The sequence below is a fragment of the Pezoporus flaviventris genome, unplaced genomic scaffold (genome assembly GCF_033815535.1).
Source record: "Pezoporus flaviventris isolate CSIRO_AGI_PZ_B2104156 unplaced genomic scaffold, CSIRO_AGI_Pfla_v1 ptg000005l, whole genome shotgun sequence".
NCBI classification, from domain to species: Eukaryota; Metazoa; Chordata; class Aves; order Psittaciformes; family Psittacidae; genus Pezoporus; species Pezoporus flaviventris.
The window spans coordinates 19,438,318-19,461,510 of NW_026892553.1; the positions used below are offsets into that span (position 1 = coordinate 19,438,318).

General features: G+C 44.1%; 1 protein-coding gene and 1 long non-coding RNA gene across 7 annotated transcripts in view; one reads left to right on the top strand and one right to left on the bottom strand.

Annotated features, from left to right (window-relative positions):
• LOC133265562 (uncharacterized) overlaps positions 1-23,193 on the top strand; it is a 377,264-nt gene that overhangs the window by 342,481 nt on the left and 11,590 nt on the right. The gene's annotated exons all lie outside the window — the stretch shown is intronic.
• On the bottom strand, positions 404-21,994 carry ADGRG4 (adhesion G protein-coupled receptor G4). Of its 6 annotated transcripts, XM_061446194.1 has the most exons (16): positions 21,690-21,989; positions 20,855-20,987; positions 20,239-20,357; positions 18,987-19,197; positions 16,579-16,744; positions 16,309-16,458; positions 15,381-15,503; positions 13,734-13,779; positions 12,784-12,887; positions 11,909-12,030; positions 10,795-11,063; positions 9,672-9,765; positions 7,951-8,240; positions 7,319-7,420; positions 6,080-6,241; positions 5,120-5,456 (listed from the first exon to the last, which is right to left on the bottom strand). In XM_061446194.1, exons 1-16 carry the CDS (start codon positions 21,868-21,870, stop codon positions 5,329-5,331), a joined length of 2,400 nt encoding a protein of 799 aa, XP_061302178.1. In that variant the 5' UTR covers positions 21,871-21,989; the 3' UTR covers positions 5,120-5,328. The 6 variants fall into 6 exon arrangements, 4 of the variants coding, with proteins under 4 accessions (XP_061302180.1, XP_061302181.1, XP_061302179.1 ...); XR_009742013.1 differs by lacking the exons at positions 5,120-5,456; positions 6,080-6,241; positions 7,319-7,420; positions 7,951-8,240 and adding exons at positions 404-686; positions 1,266-2,112; positions 3,510-3,674 and having other exon boundaries at positions 21,690-21,994; XR_009742015.1 differs by lacking the exons at positions 5,120-5,456; positions 6,080-6,241; positions 7,319-7,420; positions 7,951-8,240 and adding exons at positions 404-1,665; positions 2,008-2,112 and having other exon boundaries at positions 21,690-21,992.

Below are 23,193 nucleotides of genomic sequence, written 5' to 3' on the forward strand. Positions count from 1 at the left end.
TCATAGAATAGTATTACTGCAGGAACCTTCATTCCTCACTCGCACTCATCTACTGCCTTCTCAGCCTCCTTCAGTCTCTGCAAGGCTGTGGCCAGCCGCTCTCGGGCACCATCCAGCTCCTTTTCCATGAGCTATTCAGCCACATTTGCTTCTTATGGAGCATAAGATACTGTCTTAGTCAATCATTAGGGGAGAGGGACTCTTCGTCAGGGACTGTAACAACAGGAGAAGAGGGAATGGCTTTAACCTGCCCGAGGGGAGACTGAGATGAGCTCTTAGGCAGAAGCTCTTCCCTGTGAGGGTGCTGAGGTGCTGGCACAGGGTGCCCAGAGAAGCTGTGGCTGCCCCATCCCTGGCAGTGTTCAAGGGCAGGTTGGACACAGGGGCTTGGAGCAAGCTGCTCTAGTGGAAGGGGTCCCTGCCCATGGCAGGGGTTGGAGCTGGAGGAGCTTTGAGGTCCTTTCCAACACAAACCAGGCTGGGATTCTATAACATTCTCAAGACCAAACAACAGCCTGAGGGACATCCAGTAAACATGAAATCTGCAATTTGTTTATGAGGGTAGAATTTCAGTGTTTCTGTTCGTTTTGTGTGCTCTTCGATACTGACATGGGTAGAAACCAGGCAGGAAAAAAACACCATGTTTTAAACACAGATTCTGATAGCTTTCAGTTGTGCAAATCCAGCTGAAAATGAAAAGAGTGGCGTCATTATTGTAACCAGTAAACAACTCTAAGGCATTCTTTTAGAGCAGTATCTTCTGGTGTGAAGAGAAAAGCAATTTGGGTAATTCTGGCTGTTGTTTTAAGTACCAGCCTTCGAAGAAAATGAATGTTCCTTTTGAGCTCCATGCTGCAAAAAAAATGGAGTCAAATACTCAAGAGAATAGCGTTTAGCTGTGTTTTTAATGCAAATCGTCTGTTTGAATGCAGTGTGAATCCTGTCTGAAGTCCCATGTGCTGCATAGAGTCACCCGCTCAGAAAAAGCTCTTTGGGTACCATTTCCTGTGTGTCAAGCCAAAAAACAGAGAGGAGAGCCAAAACCTTCCCTCCATCACAGAAGCAGACTTGCCAAAATGGTAATTATTTTGTGTAGTGTAATGATGTTATTTCAGCATACATTGCAATAATGGTCATGCTGCATTGATTGTTATTTATACAAGTATGTCAAAATGCTTTGTAGCTACAGTGCCAGGAGCACAAAAGTGAACTGCAGCTGCATTAGCCAGCCTGGGGTGGGGGGGGTTAGGATTATTTTAACTCACTTTCTTAGGTCATTATTTGTATCTTTTCTGCATAAAACTATTTAGTTGTCTTCATTGCTCTTTTGTATCTCAAACTCCTTTTCGACCCTTGCTTTGATTGTCTCCCCCAGCAACATGGCCATCTGTTTATTGCTGGCTGGTTTATCTTTCTGTCTCTCCACTGATGTTTATGTTCTCTGGGTGTTAACAGCAGAGAGATACCAAACAGCTTGTCTATCCTAGCCCTGCATTGTGGTAGTCGCTGTTGTGGCATCCTCTCTCATAAAAGGCTTTTCTCAGATGAAGATCTCTTCTACAGATGAGCCCAAATGCTATCCATGTGCCCAGCCTGTTCAGCACAGAGCAGGACTCTGCCATTGGGGCACCACAGGCACATTCCTCTTACACCTCCCTCGACCTGCTGGAAAAAGGAGGGGACAAACAGTATCGTAACTCATGTCAATACTAAGAATGAAGCTTTTATCTGACAGCTTTTATATGGGCTGTGTGACTTGTGTGACTATTCCCAGTCCATTTCTCAGTGTTCAAGCAGCCAGGTGTTGAATGGGAAAGCCCAAATGTACACCTGAAGTGAGCATCAATGTCAGAGACAGCAGGCCATGTTTAAAGTAAGTTACTAACACACCCAGGGCTGTTTCCACTTCTGCTATGTCTGAATCCAGGCTATTCAGTGGAGTCAGTGGGACTCAGTCTGCCTGTGACAGGATCTCAAGTGCTGACATTAATCAATGGCTTCAAATACCTTTTATCCTGTTTCTCCATTCTTGCATCCCTTCCAGCCTCCTTTTCCAAGGGTTTCCTCAGCCGGTTTCAGTATGGGAATGGCGAGGAAAAACTGGTGTCATTTCTTAGAAGAGAGAGAAAAATAAACACTGGAATGTACCTTTGAATTCCTTCCATTACAGCAACAAGCAGGCAATGGAGTAATACAGCAAGCACAATTCTTTTGGACATCCTTGAAATGCTCAATAATCCATTTAATTTAGAACCATTAGAGTGCCATTACATGCTAAATTCTTTCTGATACCTCGAAGCACACAGTATTGTGCATTAAGACTTAACCATCATCTTATGCAATGGGTAATTATCTTCCCAGTGTTTTGATTTTTAATCTTAACTCATTTCTCATAATGACATTCCTTTTGTTGCCCCAGTAATAACTGTCTGCTAAATGGAGAGAGAATTATACATCTTGGGCATCAGTATTGCTAAAGTGTATTACAAACCACTGCTGTAGATTCATAAACTTAAACAAGCTGCACTGACCTTTACCTGTCATCCTGTGTAATGTTCTCTATCTATGGTTGTTAAAGCATGGTACATGCATTGAGCTGGAAGGCAGCTTGTCCATACAGAGATGTGAAAAGGCTCCAGGGACCCTTGAGTGAGCTGCTTAGACCTTGGATTTGCATCCACTGACTTAACTGGTATGAAGGGTGGTGGTTCCATGCTGGTCTAAACAGCAAGATGGGAGTGAAGAGGGTTTTGCCCCACTCACCCCAGCTGCTGCAGTGATTTTACTATCATTTGTGTTTCTTCTGCACCATCTAACCTATTGTTAACAGCCCACTGAGATCTGACATTAAATAATTGTCTCCATAGATAACTATACTGTCAGAAATCCTCCTTCCATTGGTTTAAAATAGAGCACGCATTTCTTGGTGTGTGTATATCACTAAAAATAAGCTATCTAGGAGTAAATGAGACTGACTTAGAAATCAGGGGAGCTTTCAGATTGCTGTTTTCTCAGCAAGGGAGCAGAGCCAACTGATACAATCCAGCCTGCAGGGAGGAGGATGCATCTGCATCACTGGCACGCTCCTGCTCATCAGGTAACGCTCAAGCCAGAGCTGCGGATGCTGCTCCCATCCCTTAGAATGATGAGGATGTGAACCACAAGCACATGGGAATTCTGCATTGGGTTTGACTTTGTGCATATCCTCTCCCTGTGCAAACCCTCAGTGCACAGTTCTGTGGCAGAATGTCGGTGTAGATACATTAGAGTAGAGCAAATGTAATAGGTGCTGAAGATACAATTTCAGCCCAAAGAAAATGACACATCCTCATTCCGGCTGACAACCAAAACAATGCCGTGCTTGAACCAGGGATGCTGCACTGGTTAGGTGGAAAAGCTATTAGACGTATGACGGAGAGCAAATAGCACTTAGCATTTTGCATAAGAAGTTGACAGGTTTTAAAACATTTCCTTCAGCTTTTGCTTTTTGAATGGAAAAATCAAATCACCAGCAAGAATGGAGGCCCATCCATGCAGCCTGCTCTGCTTCCCTCTGTCCCACCTCTAAAGCAGGGAACATGCTGATGGCTCTGTCCAAGAAAGACTGAGAAGTCTTCAGTATTCCAACACTTTTCTCACTGCTTCTCCAGATTTTATCCAAATCTTTGTTGCTGCTAATAATTGAATGTTGTTATGAAGGCAATTAGCAAAAACTTTAGAAAACCACGGTGCATTTTGTCTTTATCAGGAGTGTAATGAAACATAGAATCCCTGACTGGTTTGTGTTGGAAGGGACCTTAAAGCCCATCCAGCTCCAACCCCTGCCACGGGCAGGGACACCTTCCACTAGAGCAGCTTGCTCCAAGCCCCTGTGTCCAACCTGCCCTTGAACACTGCCAGGGATGGGGCAGCCACAGCTTCTCTGTGCACCCTGTGCCAGCGCCTCAGCACCCTCACAGGGAAGAGCTTCTGCCTAAGAGCTCATCTCAGTCTCCCCTCAGGCAGGTTAAAGCCATTCCCCCCTGCCCCAGTTCCTGTACAGACCTCCACAGCCTCCTTTCTTCCCTCACCCAGGACTCCCCTTTAGGTATACAGTAGCCCGTTTAGGGACGCAAGGGGACCCAGGCCCAGCCCTAGCACACAGCACCATGGCACACCATGTCCTGCTTCTCATCAGAAAGCAGGGAAAACTTGTATTCAGCAGCAGGATTTGGAACAAAGAGTTTACTAATGAAAATACAGAATACAAGCAGAGGATGCTAGTTCAAGTGTCCAACATACTTTACATTCAGTTTCTCTCTCGATGAAAGCAGTTCCAAGTGAAAACATCTGGGTCCGAGGTGAAACTTGTTTGTATGTTTTCAATGCTAACGTTACTCCCAGAAAGTCAAGGAAGGGGAGGTGAGCTGTCTCCTTTCAAGTAGGCTGGCTGCAGCTACTGTACATTGAAATACTCATCTTTTCCTACTAATTGCTGTGTGGGAGTTATTCACAGAATGAAAGAACCTTTTGTATTCGCTATCGTACATACCACCTCTAAGACATGGCTCCGCTATACTTCGTTACTTCTCTGTGATCTGAGCAGGTTAGTGTTTTACTCTATTAGCAATCATCAACAAACCTTTACTTGAGTGATACAGAGAAGGGCATTCAAAACTGAAACTAGGATTTGATTGTGCAGGCAAGTTACTGATTCAAACCCATCTGCTGAAAGTAAGCTCCCCTTTGGTAGGGGGCAAGCATGTAAACGTGCCTCTACATCTCCTTTGAGATCTGTATGTAAGCCAGCAGCGCCAACACGTCTGAAAGTAAAAACATGAAACTGGAAGGAAGAGTTTAGGAAACTGAGTCAGATTTCTTAATGTATAAGTGGACCAAAGTCCACCAAAGAAAAAGGAAGGAAAGACACTGATGGGAACTTTGACACCCACGCGTGAGACAGCAAACAGGCTCAAAACTGTGGCTTGAAACTCAGTGGTATGGGTATTAGGTTCTGAGGATAAGAATCAAGTGAAGAGAAGAGCACAGGGATGGCAGGAGGGTGTAAAGAGAAGAAAAAAGAGGACAAACTCAGAGAAGGGTGAACCATGAGGAAGAGGATGATTCCAGTCTCTGTTTAATCTCGGAAACACTGGGGGACCAACTCCTTACGTGGTCAGTAGTGCCACTCCACTGAAGCCTAGAGCACCCTATAGGGATGGCTTAGCTCTCTAATTGTGTTCAGAGTGATAACTCTACATTAGAAGTCATTCTTTAGACCAATGTTTATTTCTACATGCCACAAAAAAAGAACCATCCTTAGAGCATCAGAAGAAACCAAATTCAGTATCAATGAAGAAACGTTGCTTTCGGTGGATAGTGCAGCCCTGGATCCATGGGGAATATTCTTTGTGAGCAAGGATGTTTGGTCTCAGCGTCTTCTGGGAGCAAAGCACTGGGGTTGGAATGAACTTCAGCTATGGAAAAGAATGAGAAGTTTTCCATTATAATGTTCCATTCTAATCTATTTAGAAAGAAACGTGTCTGTGCAGAACTCACCCATTTAACCACTTTGGGGAAATAACAGAAATCAACGTGGTTCCAAAAGCAACCGGGAATAGTTGCTTAGGTCAGAATTCCTATAAAAGCATTCCTAATTCAGAACATGGGTCTGCAGCAATTTCTCCACCTTGGAAAGCAAACCCTCCTGCTGGGATTCTCCTGCATTAACCAGGCTCACAGCAGGTCCTGCTCAGCTTTCTGTGCTCCCCAAGGTCTTTGCTCTTTTGGGAATGCATGGGAGAAGCTATAGTGCTCCCAGACTGGAAGTATGTCCCATGAGAATGACAGCCAGGTGGCCCAGGGTAGAACATCTCTTAGGTGCTTAAGGTGGAAACTGAGCAGAGAATTCCCTTCCTTTTGCAGAAGAGCCATACAACAGGATCTTAAGGACTTACTTAGTACAGCAAAAGCCATCTGTAATGTAGCCATTAACCCCAAACTGAAGCCTGGCAGAGACAAAGCAATGAAAGGGCTCCTGTTTATTGCCATGGGTTGGGAGTTGGCAGTCACCACATGGAACCAGTGCACACTTTCTTACCCATCCTAAAATGTCTATCTGAAGAAGTCCTGGGAAGGAAATCTGAACCATTGAACATGGAACTTGTTCCATTAGAATTTAGATTCCACATAGCCTGGGATGGTGAGTTGGGGTTTAAACACTTTGGTGTAGATCCAGCAGCTGCACCTGACCCATTCCAGTCTGAAATCAGAAAGTGGAAGGCACAGGAATAAACTTCTCTATATTCACATCTCAAACTATGATAAATCAGGGAGGAGAATGGTCTGTGCTTGCCTCTTGTGCCACTTTTGTACCTGCCTTGAAGCCATGGGTCCCTGTGCAGCACAACTGCTGTTAGCTTTCACACTGGCTCTGTCACACTTGTACCAGCAACCCAGTCTTCTATTTCCTAGTTAGTGACCCAATCTAATTTGGATAAGGCCGTATCAAAGAAGACAGAAGGTACACACTAAACCAACTGATTTACCTTCTCCTTTGGTATACCCATTTGTAACGTCAACTACTTTTGATAGGCACACAGAGGTACTGAAGTCTCCAAGTTCTTCCACATTTCTGTGCAGAATCAGCATTGCTGGGGTAGCCCAGAACAAGCCACAGCACTTGTTATTTCTTGCTGAGCTGGCAGATAGCAGAATCTTACTATGATTTAGGTTGGAAGGGACCTTCGGGGGTCTTCACTTTAACCTCCTGCCCAGAGCTGGATCAGCTTGGTCAGGCCACTGGCATCTATTCAACTACTTTCCTTCTGAAATAGTGTGTTTCCTTATAAATAGTGGCTATTTCCATAGCTGCAGCTTATGTCCTTTGCCTCTTCCTGCTGTGCACCTCTGAGAAGAGTCTCTTCTCTACAACCACCCCTCAGATAGCCAGACAGTGGTTATATTCCGTTCTTCCCAGGCTGAGCAAAGCCTGCTCCTGCACATGAAAGTTAGCTACTGCTATGTCCAATATCCTACCTAAATCTCTAAATCTCAGCTTTATGAAGACTGGAAGGCCACCAAAATCATAGCTCACATAAGAGAACACTGAATGTGAGAACAGAATTAGAGACCAAGCTAAAACCTCTTTTGGTAATCTACATTTGACTGCGTGCTGTCACCCCACCATCATATCACATCAGCAGCTATTGGAAGAGGATAAAGAGCTGTTAAGGAGCAATTATCCAATGCAATGCAGAAGGGCTGTAGAGGGGATCCTTATTTCTTAAAGCAGCAGAAGACTTATGAGTGAAGCTAAACAAATCCCCTCAGTGCTTACCAGAGTAGTTACTCCGCCGACATCTCCCCCAGCAGAAGTGTACTCGGCACTGCTTCACTACTTCTTCCTTCATTAGGCAGTGAAACACAAAGATAAAGAACCCTAAAGAAGTAAGCAGAGAAATTCACAGGGTTTCAGGTGGATTCTCCAGCCTGCTGCCCCTTTCCTATGTTTTCTGCATGCCACTCAGTTACCAGTAGGTTACGTATGGGCAGAGAGAGGTGGAACCTGGACCAGAACTGCACCGAGTCCTTTGTGCACATCTAAGGGTAATGGGAAGAGCTTTCTGCAGATTTGGTATCAAAATAATCTGCAAGTCACTGTAGATTCTATCAACCATTTCTGTGCCCAGATGAAAAGGATTGTGCCACCCTGAAAAGGATGAATTTACTGGGACCCATGTTTCACAGGCTTGAGTTTGCATCTTTACTAGTATATCTATCCCAGCAACACTATTTAAACACCACTATCATCCCACTGCAATGGAGCTTTCCCATTACAATAGCTAAACACTGTAACATAAAAGCCATATAACCTCTTCCCCATGCTTGAACTACATGATAATGCATATTTATTTCTGTTCCATGGCCCTAAACTGTTGTATTTGTAACAGTATTCCATTCAGATATTACCTTGCAAGGTGTTAAAGATGCTGAAGAGATATAAGAACAATATCCTCACTGCTCCCCAGGCAAAAAAGACAAAGCCCCAAGTTAAGCCCAAAAGGAACATCAAACTGAAAGCACTTTTGAGGTCTTGGAGAAAACTTCGTTTCCAGAACCTGGATCTCTTGAGTGTCCTGGATTTCATGGAGTGGATTTGAAGGAGAACAGTGATGAACATGGCTGTGTTGATCAAAAATATCAAGAAGATGTAGGCCACAACGGAGATGTAAAACACTGTGTTCTCCTGAATCCAGCAGCTGCAAGAAAGGGAGGTACGTGTTCAGTGAGGAGTTCTATGAGCAATGAAACTAAGGAAGCCTGGTTCCCGATATAAGTGTCTTGTATGGTTCTCCAAACCCTAGTAAGGAGCATTCCCTAACAGCAATCACTTCCCGTCAGTGAGGACATCCATAGAGTCTCCACACTTGCCTTTTTTACAGATGTTACAGAAATTCAACTTTAATATTTCTGAGACTTTAATATTTCTGCCAAATTCAGATAAACCTGGCAATCGTTACACAACTTCCTAATGTAACTAATGTACTAATGTTCGTAAATATAATTCTTATTATACTAATATTAATAATTAACATCATCCGGGACTGTAGCTACAGGACAAGGGCCAATGGGTTCATACTGAAACAGGGGAAGTTCAAATTGGAGATAAGGCAGAAGCTCTTCCCTGTGAGGGTGCTGAGGCGCTGGCACAGGGTGCCCAGAGAAGCTGTGGCTGCCCCATCCCTGGCAGTGTTCAAGGGCAGGTTGGACACAGGGGCTTGGAGCAAGCTGCTCTAGTGGAAGGTGTCCCTGCCCGTGGCAGGGGTTGGAACTGGAGGAGCTTTAAGGTCCCCTCAACCCAAACCAGTCTGGGATTCTATGGTTCTACACACACAAAGAAACCCTGCCTTAGGAAAACTGAGTTAAATACCACTTCATTAGGATAACACAGAGATGAGCCCTGGTTAGCTTTTCCTCAGGCATAAGTGAGTTTTACTGCCTTTTTTGCTGGAGATGGGTAACAGTTTTCCCTCTGAGGTGTCCTGGGCGTGTGTTGCCTCTCTGATGGGATAGAATTCAAATATCCCAGGTAATCTTCCCCAGGAAGTGATCAGATCATGCCAAACAGAAAGCAGGTGAAAAAATGGAGCATTCTTTACTGGAAAATCCTTCTTTAAAAAGGATGAAAGAATGCAGCCTTTTCCCCCAGGAAAAGGGAGGATGGTGAGATGAGGTCAATAAAAGAATTGGAAATGATGAAGAGACAGTGACAGTGAATTGACATTAAAAAAAAAACAGAAACAAAGGTGCAAAATCCAAAGCCATTATTCTGCCTTTAGGTTTTCCCAGGAACTTAGAACATGCAGGAGCAGATACAAATGAGACCGAGTTATCCATGAGAATGAGACATATACATCAGACTGAGCTAATGTCATGTAAAGAAAGAGATTTCCCAGACAGCACACATGGAGTTGACTGGCAGAAGCCCTCCCTGTCCTCAAGCCCAGTCCACTGGTGTGAGAGAATTACTCCATGTAGTAGCTGTACATCCAAACTGATCCAATGAACCAGAACCACTAAAAGGAGAGGATTAAGATGGGGGAGAAAAGACCGAAGCCAGAGAAGAGTTGTTCTGGTTATTTCTTGTGTCTTTTAGATATTCTGTTGACCATCAAAAAGCTTATACTTACAAGTTGCTGAATGGATTGCTCTCTGAGAGTGATCCATCGCCATAGAAGTCTTTATTTATAATGAGCACAGTAGAAATGACGAGAGCTGGTATTCCTAGTATGGAAGACAACAGGAAAAGAAATACTTAGATTAATAAGAAAATATGGAGCCTATGGAAAGATGTCAGCTAATCTGACGGGTACACAGCAGACTCGGACATCTTTGGATCAAACCGTACCCCTAAGGATCCCCTTTGAGACAAGTGTAATTCAATGCGTGGCAGAGCAGGCTTAATCTCCTTATTTATGTAAATTACAAACGAGTAGGCATGAAAATATCTGTGTTTGCAAAATGTTTGTGAGTGTTCAAACAGCTCCAGAAGGGATCCAATCTGGTTCAATGAAATTAAGTGATTAGTACAAACAGCAGCGTCACGAGATAAGCAGACCACAGCATTTTGTGTTAAGATCCAATAGAAACAGATGTTTCCCAGGCAGTGTCTTCCCTTCAGCCCACTTCCCATTTCCTGGATTTCTTTCAGTCCTGGTTTTTCTGCTGGGGACGGCTGCCACCAACATCACCATCACGGAGGGCTGAGAACTACTATGTGCCACCTGAGATCTAGGGGTAAGGATGATGACATTCAAAAGCCTAATAACCCCTTTAAAATGGCATCTCATGGCAACCCAAAACACACAGATCAGATTCTGCTCTGGGTTAGTGCCTCTGATAACATCTCTTAAGAGCTGAGCCAGTATTTTGGGTTCTTTTGGTTATGTTTCTCCCAAACAAGTCTCTGATGCTCAGTTCTTGGAGGAAAAGTGAATGAATTAAGTCCTCAGGAGAGTTATGAATGAAAGCCAAATCCAGCCCCCATGGGGGAATCATGCATAGAATAGCAGGTAAAAAGCCTAGAGAAGGAGATTAAAATCACTTCTGAGCATCACCAGCACAGAGATGAAGGCTGTGGGCAGCTCATACTTCCTCAGACACACGCACTGCTGTGAGATGCCATGATAAAGCATCCCTGTAAGAGAGAAGGAGGGGTAGGGAAAGCTGTTCCTTATGCCCACTTCCACCTTTCCTTGCATATGACCATGCAGGGAGCAACAGGTACACCCTACAGAAGAGGTGCTTACTTACCCCAGCCAGCAATAGAGCATTTTAGGATGTACTTTGGGACGTAGACATTGAAAACCTTGACGAGAGCCAAGTAAAACTGAACAGACTCCAGACACATCCACGTGAAAGCTGCAAGGAGGAAATAGTGAAGGAGCACGGCCACGGTGATACAGAGAGCTGGCTGGTTGAAGGAGGCCAGCCAGGAATCGGTGAGGAAGACCACATTCAGCATCAGCAGCGCAGCACAAAGGTTGAGCAGGAGTTTTGCAGGGTTGTCTCTCCGCAGCTTTCTAAAAGGAATGGGAAGGTCCACAGGGTTGTCATTGCAGGACTTATGCTGGGTGCATTCACTAGTGCCAAGTAGCACAAATGGGTGTTTGTTATGTTACAGATTGAGTTCTTGTGGTATGAGATGAACGACAGAGATGCTGCAAGGCCTGGAGCAGCTCTGCTCTGGAGCCAGGCTGGGTCAGCCGGGAGAAGAGAAGGCTCCTGAAGGGGAGACCTGAGAGCAGCTCCAGTGCCCAAAGGGGCTGCAGGAAACCTGGAGAGGGGCTTGGGACAAGGGATGTAGGGACAGGCCAAGGGGAATGGCTTTAACCTGCCCGAGGGGAGACTGAGCTGAGCTCTTAGGCAGAAGCTCTTCCCTGTGAGGGTGCTGAGGCGCTGGCACAGGGTGCCCAGAGAAGCTGTGGCTGCCCCATCCCTGGCAGTGTTCAAGGGCAGGTTGGACACAGGGGCTTGGAGCAAGCTGCTCTAGTGGAAGGGGTCCCTGCTCATGGCAGGGGTTGGGACTGGAGGAGCTTTGGGGTCCCTTCCAACACAAACCAGGCTGGGATTCTGTTATTCGATAAGTTGTGTCTTCATGAGTGTTTTGTACCAGTGGGTAAGTTTATGAAATTACTGAAAATAAGGAACATGGAAGTTGCTGAGCAGTTCAGACCAGGGCTTGTACTGAAGCATGAGTGTTTGGATCCCTCTTATTTTGCCATGGTCATGGGTTAAAATAAAGCAACATTTACATCTTCCCTCCTATGCATCACAGCACCAAATATCACCAAACCTTCTGATAGTTGCTTCAAATTCATTATTACAATAGGAGTAAAAAGGACATAGGAAAAAGGATCATACTTACTCAAGGGCTAGATATGTCACCAGTGTTAAACACAGAAACAGGGAAGAAGCACCACATCCTGCATAGCTTATCAGAGTTAATATTCGCTCCTGTGTGGTATCTATCTCCGTCCGGGCCAAGTCCTACGTAACAAGATAAGAAATCACTCTTGTTTGCCATAACAGATAATGAAAATTCATTTCCACCTTTCATATTGATAAAGAAATTTATTTCCATCCTGCTTATTGTGACTTTTGGAGGGTTTCCATTAATATTGCTATTGAAGGTAATAGGGCTGGCATTACCCCGTTGCGATGGCTGTATCCTGCTGGGATTAGACAACTTCAGCCTACTCAGCTTGCTCTGACCTTGCCTATCCCTTTGCATGTGTTGCAGCCCATTCTCAGGCAGTCATCTCAGGTTTGGCATTCAGCTTTTAGACGCAGTTTTCCCTGTATTATAGATTTAAAATGACATCTCCCATATTTATATGAAGCTTTCCTTTTTGACAGAGCACAGATTCCACTTGCAGGAAGATGTGACTTCACTAGCTGCCACTGACAGGAAGTAAGCTTAACACAGTATTTCCAATGCAGCAAATAACACATTAACGGAGTTGATGATTGCAAAAGAAGTCCAAACTACATCTTGTGAAATGAATTTGCCTTGAAGCAAGTCTGTTGTCTAACAGCAAGTCTAAATGTCTAATGAAGACCTTTAGAGGACTTTATACCATAACCAATTATTGTAACTGCTTGGTTTGTTAATGGTGATTTTGACAAACCTGCAGATAACTAACAGCTTGTATAGCTCTGAATCTCCCATCCCTCCCCAAAACTAGTGATGACTTTGGTTAATGCCACGGGACTCTTGGAGATGATTCACGCAATGCTTACCAGCAGGACTCCAAAATGGGTAAGATGGTTACAAAAACAGATTGTATAATTCCTATCTGTAGAATCCATTTCACACCCTGACGTATTCCAACCACCCAGTCCATCTGTGTAATAGAGAAAAAGGGAGTTTTAAGCAGAGAGTTAGTCATGCTCAGTCATTTATAGCTCCGCAGCCTGCAGAATGTGTGAATACGAGCTCAAGTTGGTACAGATTGCAGGGTCATTGAGCAGCACACAAGTGAGATTTCACACAGGAGCACTTCTTCTGTAGTTGCCTGAGAATCTCAAAACTTGGCTGAAAGCCTTTGGTGAATGCAGAAATATTTGAAGTCATTTCTATGCCTGCACACAGAGAAAGCAAGAAGGTAAGGAAGAGTGTGCTGGACTAGATGACGCTGCAGGATGTGCAAACACAGAAGGCAAGGGCAGAGGGTTTCTTTAGGCACAGTGTAGCATTGAAAAAGCCAGATCTTCCCTGGTAAGATTAAGTTTATGTCCCTATTTATGTGGCATGTATGATGCGTTCAGAACTCAGCTTCTGATTCTTAAAAATAGATATTCTAACACCAAGAAGTGCAGAGAAAACCTCTCCCACGTGTTCTGAGTTCACCCAATACACAGTTCCCTTTCCCTCTCTCGAGCCATATTCAAGACTTAACACCAGCAAAGCCCCACTGACTTCCCTGAAGTACCTACGAGAAATCAGCTCACATTTCCTTTCATTTCTGCTTTTATTTCCTTAGGCTAAGTCTTCTTATTCATGTGGATGCATCTCTGTACAGTGCCACACGTGTCTCCTACTGATAACAGTGATTCCTGAGGTACCAACAAGAGTCAGCAGCACAGACTCAACAGGACACCCTCAAAGCTGTAAGCTGCAACGTCAAGGAGCCAAAGGCTCTGTGCTGCTGGAGACAGATCAAGCCTGAAGCTCTGTAAGTAACACTTACTGTTCTTCTCGAAGTCCCAAAAGACACAGTGCACCGCTGCATTCCCCTGGAAGCAGAGAAAAAGAAGGCTGTGACATTCAGTCAGCACACCTATAACCCATGTGTACTCGCAGATGTGCAGGTCACTGAAGATGCCAGCAGTTCATTGGGAATCAGATGGATTATATAATCCCAGCCTGGTTTGGGTTGGAAGGGACCTTAAGGCTTATCCAGCTCCATCCCCCTGCCATGGGCAGGGGCACCTTCCACTAGAGCAGCTTGCTCCAAGCCACTCCTGGTTTTCACCTTGCCCTTTACCAAGGGAAATGCCAGGAGTCAGTGATTTTCCCAGTTTTAGCAGTCTTCTTTTCTCTTGTAGTATTTAAGGACAGCAGAAAATCTGACAGGTTGTCCAGTTTAGACGGATGCCTATGTCTAATCTCAGTGGCTTCATGTGCTCTCGGAGATGTCATACCAAATTACCAGTGAATTTCACAAGTTATGACTAAGACTACAATAACAACCTGAGATTTTACACAATAAACCCCCACAGTTCTCAGCTTCTATTTTACAGTGTCTATGTTCCCATTCTGAAGCCAGGCAGGGAAGACACATAGAGCTGAACAGATATAAATGGGTATCCAAAGCAGTGTTTTCTCTTGGGGACATTCTAGTTTATTACTCATGATGCTGCAACAAACTTTCCCAAGGCACAGATTCATTTTCTTTTATTATAGTATTAATAAAGTTTAATAAAGCACAGAGTTTCCAGGAAGCCACCCTAACAGATAAGCTGATAAGATCCGTGATCGGCAGACTGTCAAATATAATGAGGCAGAGAGCCAAAGATGTAGGTTAGGATGATATTCCATTAAATATTTAATGAGGATAATTTTAAAAGGTCAAGGAAAAAAGTCTGAGAGGTGCCAGATGGTGGAGTAAAAGTGATGGAAGAGGGGGGGTTATCTAGATGAAGTCTCTGGGTACACAGATAATCTGCTAGAACTGACTGGAAGGAGCTTATTGACATAAAAGCAGCATTTTCAAGCTCTCATTAACTTGAACTTTAATCACATTCATCTCATGGACTAGTTTGGTTCTGCTGTTAGTTTGCAATATACTCACATGGAGGCTGGGCCATGAAGGTGGGCAACGCACAAATGCTAAGGGGGAACTCAGTCACCAAGCTTGACCTGTGCTCATTTAAAAATAACTTAAGGTAGATTTTAGTTTCAAACCATCATTTTGAAACCGAAGAAATTCATTTTGAAGATATCTGTGCAATGCTTTGATTTTTTTCTTTTACCTCTTTTGGTGGCTAAACCAATTCGCTGGATTTCGAGCAACTACAAATGGTTTCAGTCAAATCCAAAACCTGCAGTTTTTTAGCAAATCAACTGTTCCTTGGACAAAAATCAGATAAAACAAGGAAACAATGAAATGCCCCTTGCTGCCAAGCATGGGTTTAGTAGAGAAGAGATGCAAGCTTTGCTAACTGCAGAATTAAATACCAACATCTTTGTGGTCTGTGAGCATTTGGATTGATGATCACAGAGAGATCAGGCAGCAAAATGGTCTAAACTCATTTGTTCTGTTGATGGCTTATTGTAAGGCCAAGTGAAATAGGCTCTACTTCAACATGTCTCTGATAACATGAACACATCCTACCGTATTATGGTCTATGTGCTGAAGAGTAATAGTCACAGGCTCCTTAAGGGTCTGAACTGATGCATTTTCAATGCTGGCACTCACAACATAAGTATTCAACCTCTCCTTCGTTAAGCTGCCATCCTGCAGTGGGAAAATACACACATGAAAAGTAAAACCCAAGCTCTTCCCTGCTTCCATTTTCTTCAGTTGTATTTTTTGGAACACATGGGATGCCTGATGTAATTTAGCCACTTGCTACTTCATTAGAAAATGTAATTAGTTGCATATTCAGGCGCAGTCTCCAGAGCAGCTGAAGCAGAGCAGAGTTTCAGATGCATCATCTGGATTAAGAAAGCTGTATAATCATTTCAGTACATCAGAACATCCAGTTGTACATCATTAAGCTCATTAGGCAGCAGACACAATGAGGAGTGCTGCTTCTGTGTGAAAAGCATTGCTCAGCGCACTGTATTGCTCCATCATACCAAAAGAAATTTCTCCTTTTTAAATCACATTCACCCACTCCCCCCTGAGATAAGAAAACAGCAAGTAGTAGAATAGCCCTAAATGCTGTTATTTTAATGAAGACATAAATCTTGAAGTTATTTCAATGCTATTTGACATGTACTATGCATGTTCCTTAAGCAAGGGCTCACCAGCAGGGGAAGATTAAGGGATGTTCTTGTCCTACAGAAGTATTAGAACAGCTTTAGCTACAGACAGTGAGCACCAAGTCTGAGGTCTACAGACACCTCTCAGAGCATCCTTGCTGCAGAGAAGGTTTTGCTGCCTGGGAACATTTTCCCTGCACAGTTCTTAGTGCTCCATCAGTCTGATGCTAAATGTGCCCAGAACAGATAAAACTATTGGGTTTTTTCTTTAGCACACACCAAGAACAGCAGAACTGATTCCTGCTGTGTTCGCATTTGGTAGGAGTTGTAGTTACCACAAAGAGTGAAGTCGTGCCAAAGAAGTTAAACTGGATCGTGGAACGCTTCTCCGGGTCAGAGTGCTTGATCCCAAGGAATTTCTTCAGTGATTCTGGCAAAAACACCGAGGCCAAGGCCTCTTTGAAAGGGTTTTCCTGAATGTTGATCTGCAGGGAAGAGAGATGATGTGTTCAGAGCCGCTTTCCTCAGGTCGAATATGCCATGGTACAACACAGCAGGATTGTCTGGTTGAGTCGGTGGTCCCCGAGGTGATATTTTGCTCTCACCTTGAGATCCAGGCCTCTGTTGTAGGAGGTAACGCCAAAGGCCAGCCCTCCAAACGTGCTGGGGTCTGGACGAGTCACCAGCAGAGCCATGGAAGTGGTTATGACCGATGTGTTTCTTTCTGTGTAAGTCACCTTATAGCCCATCTCCTCAGTTGTCTTCAGGATACTTTACCAAGAGCAACAGCAAGAAGGAGAAGAAGCAAGAAATATACATCTCTTGAAACGTTCTGCTGGCTTCTTAATATGCACCCAGGAGAAGAGAAGCAGTTAAAAACCTCTGCTGTGATTTATGACCACAAGGAGCAATCACTAGAGCAGAATGGGTCCATTAATGGGTGGATGGCATTTTGTCTGGCACAGGGTCAGACGATGGTCGAGTTAGCATGTTGTAAGCTTAAAGTCTGGTAGGTGAATGATACCCTCCTATAGGAACAACACAAGGTGGCTCTGGGAAGACCCAAGTCTAAATTCACACCCAGTCAAATACTGTGTTTCATCTGGAAGGCAGTGACTTGTAAAACCTGCTGATTTGATTGTCTGCAGTCATCTAATCGTACCTCCAGGTGAAATATCAGAGCCAGAATAATATAGTCTGCAGGGGACCTCTGGAGTTCTGACATCCAGCTTCCTGCCTTCCCCAGGCAGGGAATACTTTAAACACAGGTCATTTGCTCAGGGTCTTGCCAGGGAAAGCTCTGGATATCACTGAGGATAGAGATTTCCAGGCTTTCCAGGCCCTGCTATCAGTGGGCTTTTTCTAAGTAGAGAGAAGAGGCTGGAATCTAAAGGAAGCAGTAAATTAGGGTTGCTTAATGCTCCTGGGTATTAAGCATCAGAGGCAGCTCCAGGTCTTGTTTGGCCTCCCTTAAGGCTATTCAGAGATGCAAAAGGGATAATACCCTATTGAAAACCTGCAAGAGAGCTGCCCCTGAGAGACTGAAGGAAAACCTTACTGTCCTTTGCTCTGGTGCTCGCTTCATGCGTCATCAGTCCCAAACACACAAGGAGCCCCAAAACTGCCCTAGAGCTGCAAAGCCTGGAGTTCAACTGCCCCAGAATATCTGGGATGCAAAGTCTCTGCTGAGATCTGGAAGAAGCAGCATAATAGCTCTCGTGAGGGTATCGTCATGGTGGGACTCAGCAGGCATCATCACAGTGGTCGTGCTCTTTGGTGCTTTAAAGTAAGGTCTGATTGATGGAAAAGTGAAAATAGCAAAGGTTGGAGTTGTGAAGGCACTATTATTACAATCTGCACCTGCCAGCTCGTTCCCCCAAGGATCCGGACTCCAGGGCCTATCAGAACATCATCTGTGTCCCTAAAACTTTGTATTTCATGGGAGAAGCCACAGTAAACATTTCACTTAAACCCCCTCCCAGCCTATTTGGGAAGGCAGAGGTGTTGAGTGCTGGCAGCTATCACAGCCCCCTCTCCACACACTGCGGTGCAGTAGATTTTGAAGGGAGAGCACAGAGCCGAAAGGATCACGATGCTGCTCACTGCTTTCTCCCTGACAGATTTTCTAAGCTGGTTTTGACTACTCCTCCTTGCAGCCTCCTGAGTTTGAAAAGGCAACGCAGAGGTGTCCAGTGCGAACAACTGGCTTCTTGCCTACACCATGCCTCACCTAGAACTTCAGTGCAAAGTTAACTTCCCTTGCTTTGAATATTTCTTATTGACATTTCTTATTAAAGTACTGGTTTACCTTAAGTAAACCAGAAAATCACTGATAATCAGGCTTTAAAATGAGAGATGCTGAGAGACTTTAATACAATGAATGCAGCATCCTTACACTGTTGGTTAGCAGCGGTCAGTGCAATGTAGGATAATCCCTCCTCTTTGGAGCTTCAGGCTGTGCAGTGAGAAGTGGGTAAGCTGCCATGGCCAGACCAGAGGTGGGTGAACTCTGTACTTGCATTTGCCTTTGAAGAGGCTGGCAGTAGCTTTCTGAACAGACATTTCAAAACCAAGTGGTTGAGTTGCCTTTAAATAGACAGTTGAGTCACCTTTAAGATCTCAAAGGACAGAGATGTTTTCAAAGTTATCTAGCAACTTCAATTTTAGCACGGGTGAGGATCACATAATGGATGTAGGATCCTAAATGTAGATTTGGAAGCCCTCCGTGCTGGGATGTGAAGGTCACCTTGGAGATGAGATGGCAGCTCAGCAATCTCTGCTCTGCCTCCAGACTGAGATGCCCACAGAGAACAACCCTGATGGTGACTTCTGCAGAGCTGGTGCTGATAAAAGCACCTTTGCCAACACAATAACCAGTTTCTACTGCTAAGAACCACAAACACGTTTAAGATCCAAGTATGGATATTGCTAAGTGTTGTGGTGCTACTTTAATGGACTACTCCATGGTGCCTTTGTAGCTTAGGAAGCCACTTCTGGGTGTTATCTTACTTACCTATTGGTCACTTTTCTCATGTTCTCGTCTTCTATTTCTTGCAGCAAAATATAGTTTAGTATAGACAATATGGACTCTGCAAGTGCCACGCTCACGTCTGCAAGCCTTACAATCTCAGAAACTTTACTTGTGATGACTTCCAGTTCTTCCATTTGCAGGGTTGCATTTGGCAAGAGGTATAGAATCTGCTCTGCAACATCCTGTGCATTCTCTGAGGAAAAAGAAGAAAGCACGGGTGATTTACGTGGCATAGCTATATGCCTACTTGTACAGTCTAGCTATACAGCTCAATGCCTCCATGTTAAAGCAAGGAACTGGTCTGCTTCTGTTCTCTTTCCATATGGATATAATGCTTCCAATCTACTACAGAATTATGTCCTAAGAGTAGGTCAATGAGCCCTCAACATATCAGTGAAGCTGGCAAAAAGTAAGACCTGGGTATCTCAGCTTGTATGTTAAAGGAGTCAGAATATTCTCACCTCCTTTTAGATTCTAAAGGTTACCTGTAAGCAACATTTACTTTTCGCTTTGGTCATGCTTACAAGTTCAGATTTTGGAGTTCAGATTTACACAAGTTCTTCCTATCTGCCCAAATGCTGCTTAACCAGGGCAGCAGCAAAAGCCATTTCTGAATGATAGAGTTTGAAAAGCTGTATTTGCCATTCACCATCTCATCATCTCTCCTCAGTGTTTTTATAGAAGCAGTTTTCCACCTGGGGACTCAGACAGCCCGCATGCAACTGCACATCTCTTTCAAGGCTCTATTATTTGATGCCACTGCTGAGTAGGTGGATGAGCAATGGTATTGGTTTTGTTCACCATTCAAACAACTTGTACTGTTTGCATAGCTTAGCAAAGATATAATCAGGCGGTTAAAGGTCACCTTAGAGCTTACATGAATTACAGCACAAACTTTTCGCTTCCATACACTAATCAGTGCCTCTTTGTACAACATTATCAACTACTTCAGTGCAGTAACATAGGCAAAACCTGTCATGTTATTCAGCAGTAATTCACTTTGTTCTAAATCTAATCTCTGATTTGAGACAAGTCTTCAAAGTGATTGCTAGAGAATTTTGAAGCACCTGCAAAAATTCATCTACATTAAAACCACTTTAAGATGCCCAGGTGAGCAGGATGCACATAGAACAACCTTATTGCTTTGGTTCTTCAGATGTCTAACATAAGCATTATCTAAGTATAACTGTTTTTACCTTAATTCACTGTATCACTGAAGTATTTGATGCCTTACCTTCTGTTATCATGGTATCCTGGAGGTCTAAGATATTATTTGGGAGTTCTTCCAGTAATCTACATTCAGTCAAATCTGGTTTCCTCCAAAAAGCTTGCTCCAGTTCAATATTAATTCCACTGAAAAAGGAAAACAGTGTACATTGTTACAAGAAAAAAAACATGTATTAATGGATGTTCCTCATATTTCCCACTCAGGTACATTCAATATCATTACTTAGCCCACTTTTAAAACTGACTTGCAAGCCAGATCTGACTTAGCACTCATTTAGCAGAGTGGGAGCAGAGCCCAAATGCCAGAGCAATTTGAAATGCATCTGGAGGTACTGGAAGGCAGAGCTGTGAATGGATGGCACAAACCACTACCGGGCATCCGTTCCCCCTCCCTGCTCAAGCAGAGAGTCAAGTGCTGCTTGTGCTTGCTGCAGGTGATGAAGTGATGCAGGGCTCCCTTCTCCCGCAGCCTGTGCTGGAGCATCCCTGCACACTCCGCATCTTCCTTGGCACGGCGGTGCTGTACGCCACGGCACGCTGCCATCTCCTTTCCCACCACTCCGAGCTTGGCTCTCCCTCCCGTTTCCATGCAGGAACCAAAAGGAGATGATTTTGTCACTCACCAGCTCCTCTCAGCAGACTGCAGAGGGTTTTTCCTGCAGTTCACCGCCGCTTTGGCCGCTGGCTTTGTTAGCGGCCAGGAATAATTCCCCTTGTAGGTTGTGTGGGAAAAGCTTTCTGGACAATCCATGAGGGCTGAGGAAGAAACACATAGAATCCCTTTCAAAAGATAGAATAACTGAAAGGTAAACACCACCCCCCAACACACTGTTCTCTGGCCTCCTTTCCTGTTGGGAATGAGCTGTAATCTGCAGACTGGAGAGGAGCATTTGACAAGTTTACTGGCTGCAAGAGAGCATTTTGCTGAAGTATTTCATCTGTTCTTCTATAGCCTTCTTCTCTTTTGCTTGGCAAGGTCAGTTCTCAGGTAAAGAGTCATTCTCCCAGCCTCACCAACCATATTTAATGTCAGAACATCCTTCAGGCTTCTCTAACCTATCTGAAGGTGCTTTCACACTGCCCCTCATTATCCCCTCAGTGCCCTTCCTCCAGGCTTTATTTGGCTGCAATAAATAGATGATCTTTTGTAAGTCTGTGGTATAAGATGTGCTTTTGAAGTCCAAGTACAGTTTTATAGCTCTTCTCTCTGGCTTCCTTCTGTGTTTTAAGGAGCAATGGAGATTGTAACCAAACCAACAAAGAGAGTGGAACTGGAGAACTTAAAGAGGGACTATTTATAAGAGCAAGTAGTGATGGGATAAGAGGGAACAGCTTTGAACAGAAAGATGGTAGACACAGGTTAGATATACGGAAGTTCTTTTCTGTGAGGGTGGGGAGTGTCCTCAGAATTACAAAGCATGCGGTTTCCAACGAGCTTTTAATGAAGTATTACATTACCTATTGGCTTGACAGCCACATCTTCAGGTTTCACATACAAGGATAATAGTCCCTCTTCATAAGTGCCATTCAAGGATTGCTTGACCTTGAGACTCAGCGCTTCTTGTGTTTCAAGTGATGCAGCCTTTATAATGGCCTTACAGATGTAGCTACAAACATGATACACAAACAAGGCTACCATATTAGTGACATTCCACAATTAGAAGTGACTACAAAATGAAGAAGTAACCCAGAAAAGTATATTGAATTGGATAATTTAGGTATGTATTTTGTTTGCCATAAGTGCAGTCCAATGGCAAGTGTCGCTTCTTATGCACACTAGTACCCTATCACTGGAGGTGCTTTATAAAGGATGAATTATTGGGAATACAGACACAGGAATCTTTTTATAGCTTCATGATAAGTACCACAAGAGGTTTCCTGTTCATGTTATCCTGGCACAGGAACACCTTTGTCACAAGTAAGCATTTATCAACCATGTTTTAAAGTCTGGAGTGAGCTAGACATAAAATGATGAGGTGCTTGGGTACCCCTGTGTCCAAACAGAGGTGGCAGATGCCAAGGTCTCTGGAAAACTGGGATTTAAGTAACTGCTTTCAGTATCTCCTTTGGATTCCAGCTTTTTGTCCTCAAAACAGCTGGTATCTTCTGGGTAACTGTGTTTGCTGACTTCAGGAGGTTTGGAATGACTGTGTCTCTCTTTGGATGGCTTCAGGCAAGGCAGAAAGATGCAAAGAGACCGCTTTCAACTGTAGATAGAGCATCTCAATGGACCTTTAATTTAACCGGGGGCAAAGAATTGAGATGTCCTTAGGACAGGGATGTTTCAAGTGTTCCCAGCTCACTCCTGTCTCTACATGACTGTTCCCCACTAAGCATGGCCTTTGTAAGCCGTTTTCAACCACTCAAATGTGATGGGAACCCAGCTCCCCTGCCTTTTCTGGGCTGTGGTCAGAAGGCAATAGGATGTCCTGCAGAAGAGGTGCGGGATTCATCCTGGCAGCTTCCTTGGGCATTGGCCCCAGTGAAGGATCTGAAGCCAACTCTTACATTGCAGCACAAACCTCCCAGCTTGCCATGGAAGCACTTGGATCCTCTCAGGATATGGTGTATGAGAGAGAAACCTTGGATGCTCAAACACTTTTCCCCAAGTCAAGCATTACTGTGGTTTTGACTCTGCTTCTGCTTTATGCAACTAAAGGTTCCACAGTTACTCTGACACTAAAACAGCTGAGGAGGAGATAATTCCTCCTCACCCTAAAAAATGAAATCAATATGAGCTATGGAAACCCAGTTCATAACCATGGGTCTTACCTTTGGGACAGCTGCTTGAGCTTCGCCTTCAGTTCGCATAGAAAGACACAGCAAGTTAGAAGCTGGTTAAAATCAACTGATGCAAGTTGGATTTTAAGGTAGGCAAACAGCAGAAACTCAGTGTCCTCATTTAAAATAAAGCCTATTGCTTTAAATGCTATTGGGGCCTGACTCTCTGGAGTTCCCTTTG

Excerpts from the sequence above, each read along its gene's own strand:
- ADGRG4 (XM_061446194.1), bottom strand. The coding sequence starts at position 21,870 with ATGGTAGCCTTGTTTGTGTATCATGTTTGTAGCTACATCTGTAAGGCC. Across the intron at positions 13,780-15,380 it reads AGCACATAGACCATAATACG|GGGAATGCAGCGGTGCACTG; the intron begins GTAGGATGTGTT and ends CTCTGCTTCCAG. Across the intron at positions 5,457-6,079 it reads AGATAGACATTTTAGGATGG|CTGAAGTTCATTCCAACCCC; the intron begins GTAAGAAAGTGT and ends TCTTTTCCATAG.